The sequence below is a fragment of the Heloderma suspectum genome, chromosome 11 (genome assembly GCF_057233095.1).
Source record: "Heloderma suspectum isolate Gila_16-S chromosome 11, 16-S_ref, whole genome shotgun sequence".
In the NCBI taxonomy this organism is placed as follows: Eukaryota; Metazoa; Chordata; class Lepidosauria; order Squamata; family Helodermatidae; genus Heloderma; species Heloderma suspectum.
In genome coordinates, this window is record NC_139468.1 from 17,127,730 (window position 1) to 17,146,731 (window position 19,002).

The 19,002-nt window shown below is 43.0% G+C and overlaps 1 protein-coding gene across 8 annotated transcripts in view; it reads left to right on the forward strand.

The window, feature by feature from the left end:
* The window catches only part of ZNF609 (zinc finger protein 609), a 131,585-nt gene that overhangs the window by 26,898 nt on the left and 85,685 nt on the right, over positions 1-19,002 (forward strand). For 6 of the 8 annotated variants that reach the window (XM_084816994.1, XM_084816996.1, XM_084816991.1 and 3 more), the window contains exon 2: positions 3,582-4,466. In XM_084816994.1, coding sequence (XP_084673120.1) covers positions 3,714-4,466 — 753 coding nt within the window. In that variant the 5' untranslated portion in view covers positions 3,582-3,713. Of the gene's footprint in view, positions 1-3,581; positions 4,467-19,002 lie in introns of those variants that run through there. The other 2 variants (XM_084816992.1, XM_084816998.1) reach the window with 2 other exon arrangements.

The window sequence follows — 19,002 nt, forward strand, 5'->3', positions numbered from 1 at the left end:
GTAGGGGAGGCCATGGGTTTCACAGGAGTGCCTGAAACTACCCTTTGCTAGGGTTTGGCTGGCTGCTAGGGAGAATGTTGTTTCATGTACTAATTGCCTCTTGTAAATATAATTGCCATATACTTATCTTGTGGAGTGACTGACTTGCTACTATGTAGCCTCCAGGGAAATACCCAGTATATGGAGTCTTCATGAAGATAGTGTGTTTGGTTGCTTAGTAATTCTAGCCTAGCATGATATATTAGCTTTCATATGTAGTCAGGGATATGGGTTTTCAGGAAAATTTCAAACCAGAAAATTTCCCAACACAAATTAGGTGAATTTGCACAGGGTCATTTGCATAGGAAAAATTTCAGTTTGCATCATAAAATGTTCTGATGCCCTAGAACAGGGGTCAGCAACATGTGCCCCTCCAGATATTTTGGCCTACAACTCCCCATCATAGAATCATAGATAGAATCATAGAATAGTAGGGTTGGAAGGGGCCTACAAGGCCATCGAGTCCAACCCCCTGCTCAATGCAGGAATCCAAGTCAGGGAATCCCTGACAGATGGCTGTCCAGCCTCATCTTGAACGCCTCCAGTGTGGGAGAGCCCACCACCTCCCTAGGTAATTGGTTCCATTGTCATACTGCTCTAACAGTCAGGAAGTTTTTCCTGATGTTCAGCCGGAATCTGGCTTCCTGTAACTTGAGCCCATTATTCCGTGTCCTGCACTCTGGGATGATCAAGAAGAGATCCCTCTCCATTGTCTATGCTGGCTAGAGCTGATGGGAGCTGCAGGCCAAAATATCTGAAGGACCACAATTTGTCCACCCCTGCCCTAGAGAGATCTAATTTAGCATGTTTATTTTACTTGTATTTAGTAAACAAAGCTTTAAAAAGATATGCCATATTAATTTTTGTTCCCAATATACCACAAGTACTTGACTTAAAATATTGGAGTGCAAAAGTGAAAGCACACTTAGAGAGCAATTGGGGGCAGGGCGGGGGAGACATAGACTTGTTCAGTTTCTGGGATCCGAGGTTGGAATCAGGGCTCTGATCTTGGAGCCCAGAAACCACATTCCCTGTCCCCTTGTAGCTAGCACAGTTCTTCTCTGCTCCAGCTATGTCTCCACGCTCAGAAATGGAGTATGGAGACAGGGAAAAGGGGGCAGTCCTGGGGGAGGGGAGGAGACTGCAGAAGCTGCTTCACAAAGCTTCCTATCAGGTATCTAGGCTCCTTCGCTCTCCCTCTCCAAAGCTGCGGCTAGATGGGTGAAATTGCCTATCTAGCCAAAATGCAGGGAGGCTGGAGCACGGAGGAGAGGATCCCACCATGCTCCAGCTGCCTTGCAAAGGATAGTCAGCAGCCTCCAATTTTGGAGGTTGGTTGCTATCTGGATAGAACTGAGCCCTAAATGTGATTTAAATGTTACATTATATAGACATTTTTATTGGAATATTTGTAAAGAATTAAGGGTCATAGAATGGACTTCCTTTACATTGTTTAAAGGTAAGGAAAAAAAGCCAGGTACTGAAAATTGTTGTCACCCTAATTTTAGCAGCCCAAAGAAATGTGCATGATATGCTGATAACCACTCATCTGCTTTAACAGAAGTCAACTCCCTTTCCCTAAGGTTCTTGGGGAACCTTCAGTTCCGCTGTCACTATTTATTAGTTCCATTTCACTCTTAGACATACATGTGTTTCAGTGACATATATCGTCTCTCATGTACTTGCTACGGATAATCAGCTGAAACGGCTTAACTTCTCTAATATTGTATTTGCAATAGTAAAGTTCATTTTTACTAAAGTTCATTTGCAATTTTTCTGTATTTACATTTTACATTTTTCTGTAGAAAAATAAAGCACTGGAAAATTTTCCATCCCCTATTGTATGCAGTTTGTTTACACAGCTCTGCCTATGCTACATAACTCTGTTTCATAGCCACTAAACTGCATACCTAAATATGGATTTCCCCAACTTGTTTTGCTTCTTTCACTATTACTCTTTCATAAATATGTTGCCTATTGATAACTGTCCTTATGGCTGGCTGGCCTTCCATTTTCTGTGTGATTATCTGCCTGTAAATGATTCGGAATTTTGAAATGAATGACTAAAAAAGTGTTTTTCATGAAACGCTGTGTTGCACCAATCCTTAAAGTACTTTACCACTTCCTCTATCATCACTGAATAATTAGTTAAAATAGCAGTGTACAGGAATAATGTATTCTTTAAAAAGGAATATATAACTTTACACTAGACCTGTTTGTTCACTAGTCCTGTCAGAGCAGGGATGTCTCCATCCCTTCTCAGATTGCTCTTGGCCTTTATAAGAGAAGGTGACCTATTTCTCTCTGAAATGAAATGTTAAGGTGGCTGAATCTAGTTCTAGAGTATAGTGGTGGTATGCCCGGTGAGGACCTATTAGGTAACTCTTGAAAGGGAGTACGTTGTGATATTCCCTCATTCTTTGGAACCTGTGTTCATTTTAAATAAGACTGTGGATGGTACAAATGCATGATACATAACTCCAACAGCAGGGGAGAGACCATAGCTTAGTGGTAGGGCAGATGCTGTGCATGCAAAAAGTCCCAGGTTCAGTCCTTGGCATTTGTAGTTAAAAGGATCAAGTAGCATGTGTGGAGAAAGATGCTGGAGAACAGCTACCGGTCACAGTAGACACAGTGGGTTAGATAGGCAAAATAGTCTGACCTGCTGTAAGGGAACTTCCTATGTTCCTATTATAAGTACTTAATATTGTTCACATTTCAACATACAAGTTCTGCCTGAAATGGCAGCAGGAATGGGCCATGTCCAGAAGACAACTCTTTTTCAGTGGCAGTAAGTATGTACAGTCCTTGGTTACTAGGTTTCTTTAATGTTTGTTTTTTAAAAAATGAAAGTCCTTGCTCAGTTTGAAGCTGGTGATACAGAAGGGGGAGGGACGCAACTAGCCTCAATCCTTGTGGTAAGTAGTGCAGTTGGAATTGGCACGTCAAGTGTGAGAGAGGGTATTCCTTTAGAAACAGAGTAGTGATCTGTCCGAATCTAGTATCGATTGAAGGCGCAGTGCCAAATGACCAAGTTGGTTGCAGTGATAGTTCAGGTGAGAAGGAATTTTCCTTTGAAGGCCTAGCATAAAGCTTTTCAAGGGGTATGACAGCGCAGGGCACAGTAAATGGTAGCAGGATGACAAATTGCTCACTACCTTGGTGACTTAAGATGTGTGTTTCTTCTTTTGTTATGCTCACTTGTAGCAGAGCCTAGTATGCTGTTCTAACCTTGGTGTTTTAACTTAGGTGCTTTACTTTTATCATGAAAGGAGCTGGATTCAAACTATTATGGATGACTTAACTCCTTGTAATTGTGTAGTAATGACTTACCACCAGTGGCATTGGTACATAGCAATAAAAGCCCTGTGATATTGGTGGAATGCTTGATCCGTGGTGAAAGTCTGGTGAGCAAATAAGTAGATGTTCAACTAATCTGTGTGTGCATCCTTGTGTCTGCATGTGAATATGTTGTGCAATGGTTCTTAGATTCACTTTCTGAGTAACGGCAATGTAACATCCATTCTTGCTTTCCCTTTCAGCAGTTATATTGTCGCCTGGGTGCACCTTGATCGCTGGAGACTTGAGAACATAGCTGAAGCTGCTTCTTCATACCCAAAGGCTGAGGGAGCAGACAAGAGGCTTGAACCTTGAGGTGGGTCGTTAACTCTAAGATGTCCTTGAGCAGTGGAGCTTCCGGAGGGAAAGGAGTGGATGCAAACCCAGTTGAGACGTATGACAGTGGGGATGAATGGGACATTGGAGTAGGGAATCTCATCATTGACCTGGACGCGGATTTGGAAAAGGATCAACAGAAATTGGAAATGTCAGGCTCCAAGGAGGTGGGGCTACCAGCACCGAATGCTGTGGCGACACTGCCGGAGAACATCAAGTTTGTGACCCCAGTGCCAGGTCCACAGAGCAAGGAAAGCAAATCCAAATCCAAACGGAGTAAGAGTAGCAAGGACAGTGGAAAGGCTGCCCCAGGATCATCCCTGTTCACTCCAAATGAAGGGACCAGTGGCAAGAAGGAGGTTCAGGGGCGCCCTGGGGATGGCGTGAACTCTGGTGGCTTGGTGGCTGCCATTGCCCCAAAGGGCTCTGAGAAATCGGCCAAGGCTTCTCGCAGTGTGGCCAACTCAAAGAAAGAAAAGGAAGGGGGTTCATCTAAGAGTAAGAAGGAAAGGAGTGAGGGTGCGGGTGCTCCAGCAGAAAAGGAGCCCAGTGTACTTCAGCCTCTTGCCTTGGCTGTCAGGGTTGGGCAATATGATGGTGGCCAAGGATCAGAGCCACCTGCTGCTGCTACTGAGCAGCTTGGAAGTATAGCTATTGACACAGGATCTGCACTCAATCCTTTGGGAGTTAAGTCGGAGCTGGAAGATGGTGACAGTGAGTGCCGACAGCTCAAAAAAGTCAAATCGGAGAAGGTAAGATGTGGGCTGGTGGCTGGGTCCGGTACGGTGCTGCTGGAAATCAGATGAAGTCAACAACCGTGGTGTTCTTTGTAAAGGGGATGTGTTGACCCATAACCTATATGGCCTTGTTGTTGGCCAGGAACAGAAAATTAAGGCAGATTATTGCATTTCAGTGAGACTAGTTTTGTATGTCTACCAATGGAGTAGAACTAGGAAATAGAGCATTTTTGTGCTGAATCTGATATGATTGGAAGGTATGATGATCTTGCTCTTTGAAAACCAGCAAACCTAGAGTATCCTGTGAGGAACACAACAGCTGTGGCCTATAGGCAGTTGACTGGTCCAAACTGCTGAAGTAAAGGGTATAATTCATCAGGTGTTTTATATTGAGCCTCTATCCTTAGGTGTTTTACTGGGCGTTATCTCTTAGGGAACAAATATTCTACCTTTATTCCTGCAAGCTCTCAAGATAAGTTTAGGTTGTTGTATGATCGGTAGCTGTTACATAATGGCTTGACCTTTATTCTGTCCGCTAAAAACATGGAAGTAAGGAAATAAATAATGGTTTACAATTAGGACTGCTTCAGCATGTGACAACTTCCTTATATGGTTATCATTTCTGTTTGGAAATTGAATGCAACCCACATATAATTTGTTGCATGATTTTTTGCCACATGTATGTATGGGGTGGGAATCTCAATTGGCTGGGTTCCCACAGTGTGTAGATGCATCACAATACACATGTGACCATGTGCATGCATGTGGAGCACATGGAATTTTGGGCATGAAATCTATATGTACATATGAAATGTATGTATGAAGTGGTTCCTAGAAACAACTCCTGTTCACGTTGAACCTAATCCCAATTTTTTGATAGCATTTCCTATTCTGACCTTGTCCAATTGATTCAGGGGCTGCAAAACCTCCTGTGCAGATTATTCTTGCTCAAGATTATTTATAAAATAGGTTACTACTGGAGGGTGTGGGGACTGGAAGAGAAGACATCCAACATCCTTGGAAGTATTTTGGGCCTGAACTGTCTCTGTTGCTGTCCTCCTCTTTATATGTTGGTTATACTCTCTTCTAGAAAGGTTGAGATTTTCTTAGCATTGGCCGCTTAGAACTGAAGAACCATATCTATGTCCGCTGTTTTCTGCTGTTGGACCAGAGCTGGCCAGACAGTAGGGTGTGGTCCAACAGGGGACTGCTGACCAATTTCCGGTAGACTCCCTAATGCCTATTTGTTGTTAAAATTCTTGCAGAAAACGCTGGACTGGTAGACATCAGTCTGTTCATGAACTATTAATGTTTTTATCTACGAATGCATGCTTGGGATCTCTTAACATTAGTTATGCTTTGTTACAAGGTTCTGTGTGCTCTCTTGCTTTGTAAATTTTAAAACAGATTGGTACATCAACCACAGGGATTCTGATTAAAAATGGACCAAGCAAGACTGAAGTCAGCTCACCACTGTGTTAGATACCCAAAATTAAGATTGGGTAGCTGGTAGTACCAAAATCAGAATGAATAATGGGTTGTCACTATTGAGGAAATGACAAGCTCTGGTCTCTAATAACCCTTCCCTCAGCCTGTCAGGCTAGAGAGTAAATTGGTATATTCATGACTTGCAAGTTGCTATGAAGTGAGTTTGGATGGGTGTGTCCTGTTCCCCAAGGAGGTCCTGCTCGTCATGGATTCTAAATTCGAGATCCCGTACTTCCTCCAGTCAGCTTTCAATATGGGGCTGAAAGGCTTTCTGAAAATGCTCAAGACTAGTAGGTTTTGAAGTTGTTGAATTGGGCAGAGGACCTTGGCTGCTCTTCTGCTCTTCCCAGTAGCTTCTATGGCAAATGCTTTTAAAGCATAACTGGGCACTTACGTGTTTCAGCTGATTGCTCTAAGTACTGAATAATACGCAGAAGCTGTGGCTGGAATTGGGGTTACTATCCTTTCCTAAGAGTGCTGAGTTGTGCCACTTACCATCTGTCTTAGAGTGATTATGAGCTGCTTTCTTCGCCTACAAGGACTAGAAGGCTATGTGCCTAGTCTGTATCTGTTGACATGTATGGTGATTTCTGAAGGCAGAAACATTGGCAACCTGCTGGAAGTGATAGAGATGTGGCCACAGATCCCTCTTCTTGCTTTGCTCTAGGAAAGAAGCTTCTGCTGTTGCAACCTGTTAGCTAGTTGCTTTCCAAACAGATTCATCTAACTGTCCAGTTCACTGTATGTCTTCTTTGTTGTTGGACTGCAGGGACCTTTGTTTGCTCTGTGGCAGTGGCTTATTATCCTGTTCTGGTGCTTAGAGAAGATGGAGTCATTTTTGCTAGGAAAAACAGAAGGACCGATCAGCTGAAGTTCCTTAGGTGTCCCACAAGGCTTCAAAAACAGGCTTTCCCACAAGGCTTCAAAAACAGGCTAGAAGCTTGTGTGCACTGGATAATTTGATACATTATTCCTGTTACTGCATACCTCCAGTACACCTGTGATATGCTACCTGTCTATACTGAGATACTTACAGTAATGTGTGCACAGATTTTGAGGAGGAAGTAGCAGGGCTATGGATTGTCGGTCAGGGAGCAGTATTCCCCTGGCCCTTCCAGGGTTTTAGTCTAGGAAATGCTCAAGCCCAGTAGCTTCTTGCGAGTCAAAGCTGTAGAGTTAGTAATGCTGCCCTGCCTAATTGGCCATCCATTTCTTCCTGGCTCCTGGTTTATGTGGCTGTCATCCTTAGATGTTCTAGCCTTGTGACAGTTCATTGGTTCATACTGAGCAATGATTTTGTATGCTGGAGACAGAAATTGAAATGAAGTTACCGACATGGAAAGGAAGATGGAAGTATGTGTACAGACCTCCTATAAGAAAGAAAAACCTGAGCAGAGAGGAGTCTGGCAGGACTTACAAATACTTGTTTTCATGATGCAGGGCAGCTTTCCCCAACCTGATACTCTCCAGATGGCTGCTGTAGGGGATTGGGTCCTTGTTCATGCTTTTAAAATACTATTCATTGTTCATTTTCTCTGAAGTGCTGTCATCACCTTCACATCATGGTTAAAGCTGTTTGCAGAGGGAGGAGGTGTGCCCTGATTTAAGTACTGCAGAAGCTTATTCATAGTTAATAAATCTCTGCATTTTCGGGATATTGGTGTAAGCAGAGAGAATAATGTCCTTATGTATTGTATCTCTTTCTGTTTCTCTGGATAGTGCGAGACAGAAAGCACTTAGGTGAATATAGCTTGTGTTGAAGGGGGTTGGTGGTCTTGTGTGTGTGTTAGATTTTAAAACAAGGGGAGAGAGGAGCTTCTTCACCTGACTTCTTTTTTACTGTCATATTACCAAACTAGTTTTAAACTGTTTCCTGCCTGTTGATTGCAGTTTATGGATTTCTTGTGTTTTCATTGGGATATATCATGTATTACTCATGATATTGAAAGAAACAGGCTTGGTGCTCCTTTTTCCCCAACCAACCTGTGTGTGCAGAGAGACAATATCAACAAATGCATAATGTGTGAAATCTAGATTCCAAGGTCTGAGCCAGCTTCTAAAATAAATCCTGTGGCTCAAAATTAGCTAGCCCTGTCAAACAGAGCATGGTGAGTACTTCTCCTTTTTATAGCTGTGAAAATGCCCAATAACAAACCTAATTGGAAAATATGCCCTATAGGGTAGATAAGTTCTATATTCCTGTATATCCTTGCAAAATGGGAGTAGTAATGTTTGGAAAATATGACATTCCACTTCAGGTGGTGGTGGCAGAATCCTGCCCTATCTGTGCCTAAATGAACCTGTCATACTGATGTGTGGATAGGTTTGAAAAACTCTTGGCAGAAGGTGCTTGCGAACTCCTCAGCAACTTGATTTGTTTGCATCAGACTTGCCTTGTATTTCCTTTGATAGAAAATTTAAGCCTGTGATGATCAGGGAGGATTGGTTTAGCTGTGACAAAGTTAGAGAATAGAATCAGGCTTGAAATGAGAACAGAGCATGGATTAGGATCTGTGCAGAAAGGCAAATGGAACCAGGTGCTTGAATGGGGGGGGGAATGGACAGATGGCTTACCTCCCTGCTGCTGCTGCAAACTGCCTCTTTGTGCAGAGAACTGGGGTGGGAAGACCTAGTACTAGCAGCTTATTTCTGTTTTTTTTTGCAGGGTGTATACTCTGTGTGAGAATGGGTCTGTGACTATATAATAAGCTTTGATTGATATATTCAGTGTAAGGAATGAAGTCCTTGGGAGACTCTTTTCTGCAGCGATTACAGCCATAAAAGTGGGGTAGGAAGTTGTAGTGGTGGAAGTTTCTCCCTCTGCTGTAGCAGCAAGTTTCTCCCTCTGCTGTGGAAGCAGAAGTTATCAGTAGCTGACTTCTCAAAATCAGAACTTTACTACAGACACTTGTTGTTGTTCAGTCATTAAGTCGTGTCCGACTCTTCGTGACCCCATGGACCATAGCACGCCAGGCCTTCCTGTCCTCCGCTTTCTCCCAGAGTGTGCTCAAGTTCATATTCATTGCATCAGTGATGCTATCTAGCCATCTCATCCTCTTTGGCTACATGAGAGAGGGAACTGCATGGTTTGTATTCATGCCTAAACTGGTGTCAGCATAGGACCTTCTGTTGCTATCTATGGGATAAATGTGTTTTCCAGAAATGAGAGATGGTTTGTCTTACTCTTCTGACAGATCTTTATGATGACATCACATTAGATACTATGCAGTAAATAATGCTGTGCTGAGAAAGACGGACAAGCGAACAGCCTTCAGTAAAGGCAGAACTGCATATTAGGGAAGCAAACAAGGGATCCCCACCTCATGTTTCTTTTGTAATTCTAATGCAGGGGGTTGAGTAGCATTCTATTTTTCCTTTATCAGAACTCTTGAAGCAGGAGAAGCCCGGCTGTGATGGGAAAACAGGGAAATTGGGATTTGCAGGGGAGATTTAGCAAGCGTGGGAAGGGATAAGCACCTCCCACCTTCTGACTCAACTCTGCAAATCCCCCTTGCACATATTTGGGAAAGATGGGTTCATTGGTATTATGTGTAGTCCCCCCCCCCCCCGAGTCCCCTGTGTTTTCACCTCTGCTGGATTTTGCCCTTTTGATCACTGGGACCCTGGAGAGGAAACGCTACCTTGAAGGGACCTGACTCTTGAGCATAATGCTGCTTTATTGCTTCAGGTTTTTCCTTCTGTCAGCTTAGAGACTGCATTGCTGGCAGCTGGTGGTGCTCTGGCTGTGATGCTGCTTTCTCTGATAATAGCACAGTAAATGGCAGGTTCTAGCTGTGTGGCAGCAGCTACTGTAGTGCCTGCGGGAATGGGAGGTGCAGCCCAGCAGACTCTGGCAGCTCCATCCCTTGTCATTGTTCTCTGCTGTGCTTGCCTGGCTTGATGCTGAATAAGTGGAGGTGGAGAGCTGAGCAGTGGACAAAACTGTTTCCTTGTGTTTGACTTCTGCTCCAGTTTTGTTTTGCTTGAACACTTATTAAGAGCGGGGGCATGCTCCTCTGATGTGTAGAGTACTAATGTGATGCTACTGCATGCAGGAAGAAGGGGCTTGAAGAAGCTCCTTATTGAGGTAAACCTGGGCAGCATGTTCGAGACACCTAATGCTGTGAATGCATCCTGTGTCACTGTCACACAGACGGTGTCATGCAGACAGACTGGGGAAGTTCACCCAAGTGGAGTAACTACTACACTCCTTCTACTAGAATTGTATCTGAGTAACCACCTCAAAAAGCCCAGTCTCAATTCATTTTCAGTCCAGGGTTTTTCACATTAACCATCTGTTGGTTGTTATCTATAGACGCAGTTCAGACAATTGTGGCAAGTCTCAAGCCTGTGTACTCTCCCCTCCTCTCTTCTTCCCCTTTGTGCATGAGAGAAAGAGAATGAATGTTTCTGTTTTTGAAGCAAACTGTTGTTCAGTGTTATGTACAAGCTGGGAACTGTGGCTTGTTATAAACAAAGTTGGTTAAGACAAACAAGGGTGAACCCATTGTATTGATATTGTGATTTGTTCATTTGGAATGCACAGGACAAAATTAGGGTTACTTAACCAAAAGTTTTTATGAATAAAATGGTAGAAATGGTATAAGCCTGAAAGGTGTACTTAGTCTTAGAGTCCAAGAGACAGCTTTTATTTCAAGTTAGTGATCAAGCTTTTGAACCGTGGTGCTGGAGGAAAATTTTGAGAGTGCCTTGGACTGCAAGAAGATCAAACCAGTCCATACTCCAGGAAATAAAGCCTGACTGCTCACTTGAGGGAATGATATTAAAGGCAAAACTGAAGTACTTTGGCCATATAATGAGAAGACAGGATAACCTGGAGAAGATGCTGCTGCTAGGGAAAGTGGAAGGCAAAAAGAAGAGGGGCCGACCAAGGGCAAGATGGATGGATGATATTCTGAAGGTGACGGACTCGACCTTGGGGGAGCTGGGGGTGGCGATGGCCGACAGGAAGCTCTGGCGTGGGCTGGTCCATGAAGTCACGAAGAGTCGGAAGTGACTGACCAAATAAATAACAACAAAACAGTGATCAAGCTAATGTTTACTCATCTTGGTGTCCATAAATTGAGGATTTCCCAGCTTGAGTCATCAAGCAAAAGACATTCAGGTAATGTTGAGACTAACCTTTTAGGCAAATAAAACAGCAGGACCCAGTCTGTGGCAGTATGAAACCATGGGAGTCATGGCTAATCACTTTTAATGTACCTTGCCATGAGAGCTATAAGCTATAGGGTGACTAATGTTTTCTAAATAATTAAATAAAATAGAAACAATCAGAACACACCTTTCCTGGTTCTCACATACACCATCGACTATGAAGGTATCCAGATCCCATTGGTGTTTTTGTTTTTTTATTAGGCTAGTTGTGAGAGCTACTTGGCCTAGAAGGAAAAACTTGGATGCAGAGCAAACATGTTAATTTGTTGACAGAGGCCTGATCAAAAGGAAAAGCCTTACCAACAAATACTAATTGTAGATTCATTTGCATTTCAGCTGATATTTACCGTGCTGGAAGCATAGGGGTTTTTTTTTAAAGAAGTGAAAAACGAAGGGCACTTTGGCAGTGGATTTAAAAAATAAAATACAGAAAGTCTTTAATAGTGTTTTAAGTCTAGACTTCATGTTGTAGAGTCACAATTCAATCTCTTCCACTGCTGGTGAAGAAAGGAGGCTTTGGAGAGCTTGTAAAACCGGACCCCAAATAGTATTTACCTTGAGTGCACTAAGGATTGGAGTATTGTCCTTTCTTGCCTACTTGTGCGAAGAATTCAAGGACTGCCTGCTCCCATACAAATTAGGGATGGTTGAGGAATTTGATCTTTTCTAATTCTAATACAAATGGACCTTATCATAGAATAGTAGGGTTGGAAGGGGTCTACAAGGCCATCTAACTTCCCAGACTGCTATGCAGATTAGAACTTTATTATCCATCATCTTTCACATTTCTGAATGTGTTCAGACAGTTCTCAATTCAAAAAATGTGTCAAAATACATTTAGAAATGCATATTTGGAGGGAAAATAAGTTTTAAAAAATGAATTTTTAAAAATGAATTTAAATACTCACATAAACACAATTTTTGTGTGTGCAGATTGAAAAAAATCTATGCATTAAGGTGGAAGCAGGATTTATGGGCAGGCACATGTAAGAGTGATATGGTTTGGGAGTAAATTGTTTTGCCCATCCTTAATATGAAGCTGCCTGACTGTTTGGATATTTTGAGGCCCAGCACAGAGTGGGTACACCTTCTGAGGTAAGGTGATGGAAACTAAAGAAAGGCCTTTAAGGTTGTGTTACCTTGTTTCTGGAACTCTGTCATTTTACCAATCTATAAGGCTCCCTCTCAGGAAACTATTAAATAATTCTCAGGAAATGATTAAATAACTGATAATGCTGCTTTTGTCTTAAACATTTAAAGTAGTTTATGCAGTGCTGAAGTGGATTTCTTCACTGCTTTTATCTGTTAATTTCATGTATGAGCGGCTTCCTCAAGAACCCTTGTGACTGAGAGTTAGATTAAGTATTTAAAGTCAAATCCTTAATGCTCCTAATAGATGGGGTCTCTGCCAGAGAACTGTGCAAGCATGGGCCTTAAGTTCAGAATGGGTCCTCTCATTATGCCACAACCCAGTATGATCAGATAGTAATTAAGATTCTAAATGTTATCCATAAAATTTTGATGTGACCAACCCAAGCCCAAACTGTTCTCCTCCATAAAGTTCCACTGCTTTCATTGATCATGTAGTTAGTGTGTGTTGACTGCCTTTAAACATTTCTTTGAGCAAAAGAGGTATATCAGCTTTCAGAATAGCTGGAGGTACTTACTCTGAGATGGGAACACATCTTCCAAATCCTGAAGGGAGTAATGACATTACAGTTAGACGGCCTGGTGCTAGTACTGGCAGACAAGATCTTGGTATTAATCTGGTCAAATAATCAGTTGAACATATTTCAAAGAAAAGCACCCATATTGCAGAGACCTTAGCACTGGCCCCTTAGTGGTGGTAGTAGTATAGTATCTGCATCTTAACCTAAGGGTTCAGTGTTAAGGTCTTGGAAAAACTGGTTGAAGTAGAAGGCAGATGTGTGCTCCCTAGACCTCTACTTCTAAACCGCTTTTCAGGGACTTGAGTTAAAGGGTTTGTGTCTCTTGCCCTCATCCATCAATTCTTGAAGTGTTGAAATCGTTAAGCATCCCTGAATGGTTTGGATGCTGAATGCATTATCTGAACTTACCTGGATGCTTCTCACAGTTTCCATTCTTCTACATAATGGGGTCTATGGCATTCATGGAATGGTCTGAGATGAGAGCCTTGGCAGCGGCACCTCTAGATGAGGAAGAACTAGGTTAAATGGTGCCACTAGTCTTCTTACCTCCTAGAGATAGGGCAGCAAGTGTGGCATCTCTGTCAGAGGCAATTTCCCCAGCTATCAGTCCCTCCATCCCAGCCAGCCATTCGTTCCCATGGCTAGGGCTGAGTGCCAGCCACCTAGAGCAGGAGCGTGTTCATTATGCTGCTGCCTCCCATTGAACAATGCCAGGCAGTTGGTATGGCTGTAAACGTGCCAGCAGCAGCAAATGTGCCCTCTCCCACTAGGAGCTGTATTGGTAGCCAAGCAAATGATAAACTGAGTTTTTGGCATCTGTTTGTATCAGTGTCTACTTTCTCCTTTCCCCTCCCCTCCCCATCATCACCTTAATGTAGGGAGCAGGTGGCACAGCAAGCCACCCTGGCATTGCTGTATTCACTCAAGTGTGGAGCTATGGCAGCTGAAATTCTGGCTCTTCATCTTCTATCTCAGGGGTGGGGAACCTTTTTTTTCTGTTGAGAGCCGCTTGCCAGCAGTGGGTGGGGCTGAAGAAAAGGGCGTGGCAACCCATTTCTTTGGCTCTCCTCCTTGCTTTCTCTCTCCCCCTCTTGCTCCCAGCACAGTGGGCTGCCAGCAGTCTGAACTGATTGCTTACAGAGGGCTTTTGAAATTAAACCAAGTGCTATGGCTTGCCTATCCCTGTTCTATCTTGAAGGACTAGAAGCCAGAAGACTGAGAGAGAGCCATAAGTGCAGTTGCCACAGTGCTGCCCTGTTGTCCCCTAGCCCAGGAGAATGGCTGAAGGCAAGGTAGTGTATTTTGTTGGTTTGCCGCTCCTCAGAGGGTAATGCTACTCTTCCAAGGTAATGTATGGCAAATTGCATGTAGTAGTTAATGGATGACATCTCTAGGAGGAGCCAAAATGGCCAAGAAACTGACATAGCACTGCGAAGTGCCCTAGTATAATAACTTGAATCAAAGATCCATGAATCCACATTCCTTGAACAGATCTCACAGGGCACTTATGTTTTGTACAAGTGTAACTTGCCCTTAACCAGACAATAATAAAGAGCAGCCAAAGTCATAATATTTGGGAGTTTTTGTAGATGGTTTGTAATCTTACCAAAGAGTGCAACTAGTCCTTGGATTAGTCTTCAACACAAGCCCCCTTCTTCCTAGAACATGCTTCAAAATCATCATCTAACCTGGAAGCAAGGAGTTGCCCCAAAGGCTGAGAGGCAATAACATATGCTGACTTGCTTGCATATAAAGGAAAATATTGCAAAATGCTCGTACTACCACCTGTGGAAACACTCTACTGACCCGACACACAACTTTCTTTGCCATTTTGTCCCCTTCTAGAACTGCCATCCGGTTATTAGAATCAGAGGCACTATTTCTCTCAGTGGAACAAAAGCAGGAGGGTGCTATTGCACTCACGTTCTATTGTGGGTTTCCCATAGGCATCTGGTTGGCCACTGTGGGAACAGAATAATGGATGAGATAGGTCTTCAGTCTCATTTCAGCAGGGCTGTTTTGTTCTTATGAAATATTCTTAACTACTGCATGCAGTTTGCCTCTCAGTTACCTTGGTATGGTACTTGCTTTGCCTTGCCGAGATAGTCTAGGGAGCCTGGACCAAACGTTTCTAGAAGGCATTGGAAAGTGTGTCTCTGCATTAGAGCTTTCCAGTTGCTGCCTTGTCTCTGTGCCTTTTACTGTGGTTTCCCTCTTTGAGCTCTGCATGAATAAGATGCTGACAGGGCTGCCTTTGGAGGTCTTGCAAAGTGGAGTGTTCATTTCCTTATCATCCCCTGACATACAGTACAGAACCTTCTGTTGCAGGAACAGGCAAGAACATGGCACACAGCCAACATGTCAAGAGTTACAAAGGAGGAAATTGAACTTCCTTGCTTAAACCAATGGTGTTTGATTTTGATATTTGGCTCCCAGGGAGAGAGGGGTGTGTGCATGTATAGGCACATGTGACTTTTATTGCTTGATGTAGTGGGCAGAGATTTGGCTGCTATTGCCTCTGGAGGTTGGTTAAATTGAGGAAAATAGTTTCCTTGTTCTCATAATGCCAGTTTTGTGAGTAGGCGGGGGCTGGCAGTATTAATCTGTTAGATGTAACCTGTTTAATATATTTTCTGTTTTGCATCCAGTTCAGCTATTGCCAGCTTCTCACTTTGCGAGATAGTGCTGCTTGTAGAGCAGGAGTTAGCCCAGTCTTAACCTCTGAAGGCTGATTAATATCTTCAATAATCTGCTTTCACAGATACATTGAATTGGAAAGATGCAGCTGATGGGAGAGGAGGAATAGTGTAGAGGCATCTAAAGACTTGGTTGACTTTATACCTTAATTTCAGTCTTTCTTTTTATTGGTGGTATGTATGTGAACCCCCAACAGTGGTAATTCTTGGCTTATTTTTCTGATTCCCAGGACTTATGGAGGTATAGCAGTACCCACAAGGAATTAGACATCACAAAATACAGTGGTTTGCTGGCTTGTGCTTCACCTACTACTCTAGTCCCATTATTTTGGATTAGATTTTTTTTAAAAATAATGCTATATATGGAGTCCTTTCCAATGACTTTTGCTTTGCTTCTAGTTTTCTTGATGACCTTTAAGGATCCCCCCACCCCATGTTCTCTGGCATAAGCAGTAACATTTCTGAATCACTTTGTATCCTTGGACAGTCAGCCTCATTCATCTAGTTTACTTAATGATAAAAATTCTGCTGTGGGGTTGCATACATGGGTCCCTGGGGCAAACTACATTGATGTACGAAAAAGCTAGAACACATTCTCTTCCAGTTGGATTCATGAAGGTGAAATCTTTTACTTCTCAAAAAACAAAAGTTGAACTTTTTAGAATAAGGTTTTAAAAATGAAAGATCAGAAGCTGTTAATGAAATTTGAGAGAGTATCACTTGGTGTCTCAGTGTTGGAAATAGAATCTCCTTTCTCCAATACCAGGCTCTAAAAACCCACATAGGAAGGTACGTAAACCTTGGTGCCTCTTCCAACAGCCTCGTCAAGTTCTTATCCCCCACCCTGCAAGATTTTGGTAGTTCAGAGCCTTCCCAAACTCCCCCCTTGCAGTGATGGGCTAGGGCAGGATTTGGGCTCGCTTAGGCAGGCAGTGGTTGAAGAACAGCCCTTGGCTGTCATCCTAGTCTTAGTGTGCCACTTATGCATTAAGAAACATTTGGTCAAGTGCAGAGCACCATAGCATACGCGTTCTTCTGGACAGAGTCTTAGAAATTGAAGATGGATAGAGTGCTAAATTGTACCCTGTTATGTAGCCTGTTACCTTTAGAGAAGACCAACAACCATACCTGTTCATCATGAATGATGAGTTGGAGGCGAACACATTTCTAATTCCCATATTAAATTATTAGGAGCCTGCATCAAATGTTTAGGTACCTGTTCTGGATAGAGAGGTTGGGGAGGGGGCAGAGAGTGCAGAATTTTGGAGCATTTGGAACTTTGTCAGCCTGAAATAGAACTTTACAATACGTACCATTCCTCTTCCTATAACTTGAGCTGTGATTTCTTTTGGAGGTAGCTTTAAATCTTCTTGTTGATCTTTCCATGAAACGGCATCACTTGTCTTGTTTTGTATGTGTGGTTTTGAGACTTATTATTAATATGAGTCTGTGCCGATCTGCATCTTGTGTTAGTATGCCCTTGAAGGTGTTGCATTGATTTCAAGCATCCAGATATTCCTAACAGGCATTATAGCAGATGGCTTTTGTTCTGCTTTTCAAGTCTACTTGTCAGTGGAGGTAATTTTGAAGAAGCGTTTGATATATCAGTAGATGCAAGGGGAAAATTGGTGCCTTTACCCATGTCTGGGAAATGGGCCAGTGCTGGAATCACACTTGGGTTGGCAGCAAAAGCAGAGAATTCATAGAAGCTAACTCGTGCCGCTGAAAGGCTTTGGCAAGCTACTGGGTTCCTGAGCAGGGAGCTAATAGCAAGAACACAATACAGGCAGCTCCACCTAATGAGGCAGGGTGTGCGTGTGTTTGTGCTTCTTCTAGGGAGCCTTTGTTTCTGACAGTCTTTTCCATGATCACAGATCAATGGGAAGGTCTCTGTCAAATGCCATGCCATAATGAAATATTGGCCTTGGAATGTATCGGATCTACTGAGAATGACAAATTAGGAGCAGCTGAATGCAGTGCCTAGCTTGGAAAGGGGCCCTAAATGTGTGTAACACCTTGACTTGGGGTGTGTTTCTCCCACCTACCCCTGTTGTCGTGCTGGCTGTATCTTCTTGTGCACCCTAGAACTGCACAGACTGCTATGTGCTCAGCACACTCCCATTGCACTCCAGAGCCTTACATCTCTGAAACTGTAAGAGAAGAGAGAGTCCACTTTGGGCTCATTTTCTCTGTTGCATGGAGATGGAGTGCAGGGCTTTCTTTCTGCCTCAGAGTGGGTTATCAGTCTGGAAAAGCCATGTGCACAGCCTTTCACCTGATATAGATGACACGGGGAAATAGATCTGAGTGTAATCAGCTAAATCCCTGGATAACCTCTCTCAGTGGCTTCGCAAGTGGGACCTGCAAGAAAATGTTGCACTATCTAATGATTCCATTCAGGATTCCAGCCAGTTCTGCCCTTTTCCAGGATACTCCATTCAACTCCCCCCTGGTTTTTCCACCCCCAGCACAGCTATCAGTCACTGAATGGGTTCGCACAACACACTAACCCACAATGGGTTGTTTTCTGGAACAATCCATGGTGGGTTAGCGTGTCATCCGTGAGTTGTTTTTCCTACCCATGGTGGCTTGTTTGCCCCAAACAACCCACCCTGAGAACACATGGTCTGCAGTAGGGGTTGTTTTACCTATGGTGGGTTGATGTGTCATCTGTCGTGCTAGCGTGGGTTACGGAGATTGCCTAGAAGGCTGCTCGGCAAGAGCGATTGAAACTGCTCCTCTGCTCCTTTTGAGCAATCTCTGTTCCCGAGATCTGCCTAGCAACAGATTGTGCTGCCATTGGCACTCCATCCCCTTTGCCCACACCACGCTAAAAAACTCTGCCAAATGGCACTCAGTGATAGGGATGGAGGAGAAATTAGTTTGGTTTGCATTTTAATGTAAACCTACCTAATTTGCTCTTCCCAAACCATGAACCAAAATGCAGTTATCCTTTGATATTTTTTCTTCTCTGAATTTTGTGATGCAGTTCTCCAGTCAAAACATGTGCAGAATAATGCGAATTAGGGGAAGTGCACACAAATGTTTGTTAGGCAAAATTGCATACAAGAATGCATACATTAGGAGAAATAAGCACAAAAAATGGTGAATTTTTCTGCAGTTTTTTAAAAATGCTACTGATGCAGAAGTGGAGTAGAATGAATTTAAGATTGGAAAAAGCAAAACTGATGAACCAAAATTGACAGATTTATCTATCCCTGCTCTGAGGATGCAGTGATGGAGGTAAAGTACTGTTTCTTCACTACCATTCAGTAGGCCCAATTAATGGGCTTTTGCTTGTGTTTGGCCAATTAAAAGGCATTTCTTCTTATGGAAGAGTTGCAAAAAATCTGCCTCTCACTATGCAGGAATTTGGCTTGTGTAGTTTGTCTTTTTGTATGATACAGAGGGGCAAGGTGAGTTTTTAAATGTATATCTCCATTTTTAAAGGCTCTTAGGTAAGCAGAAAGTGTAGGCTTTACCCTCACTGCATAATCTGTCATTTAAGCTAATTGGGGGTTC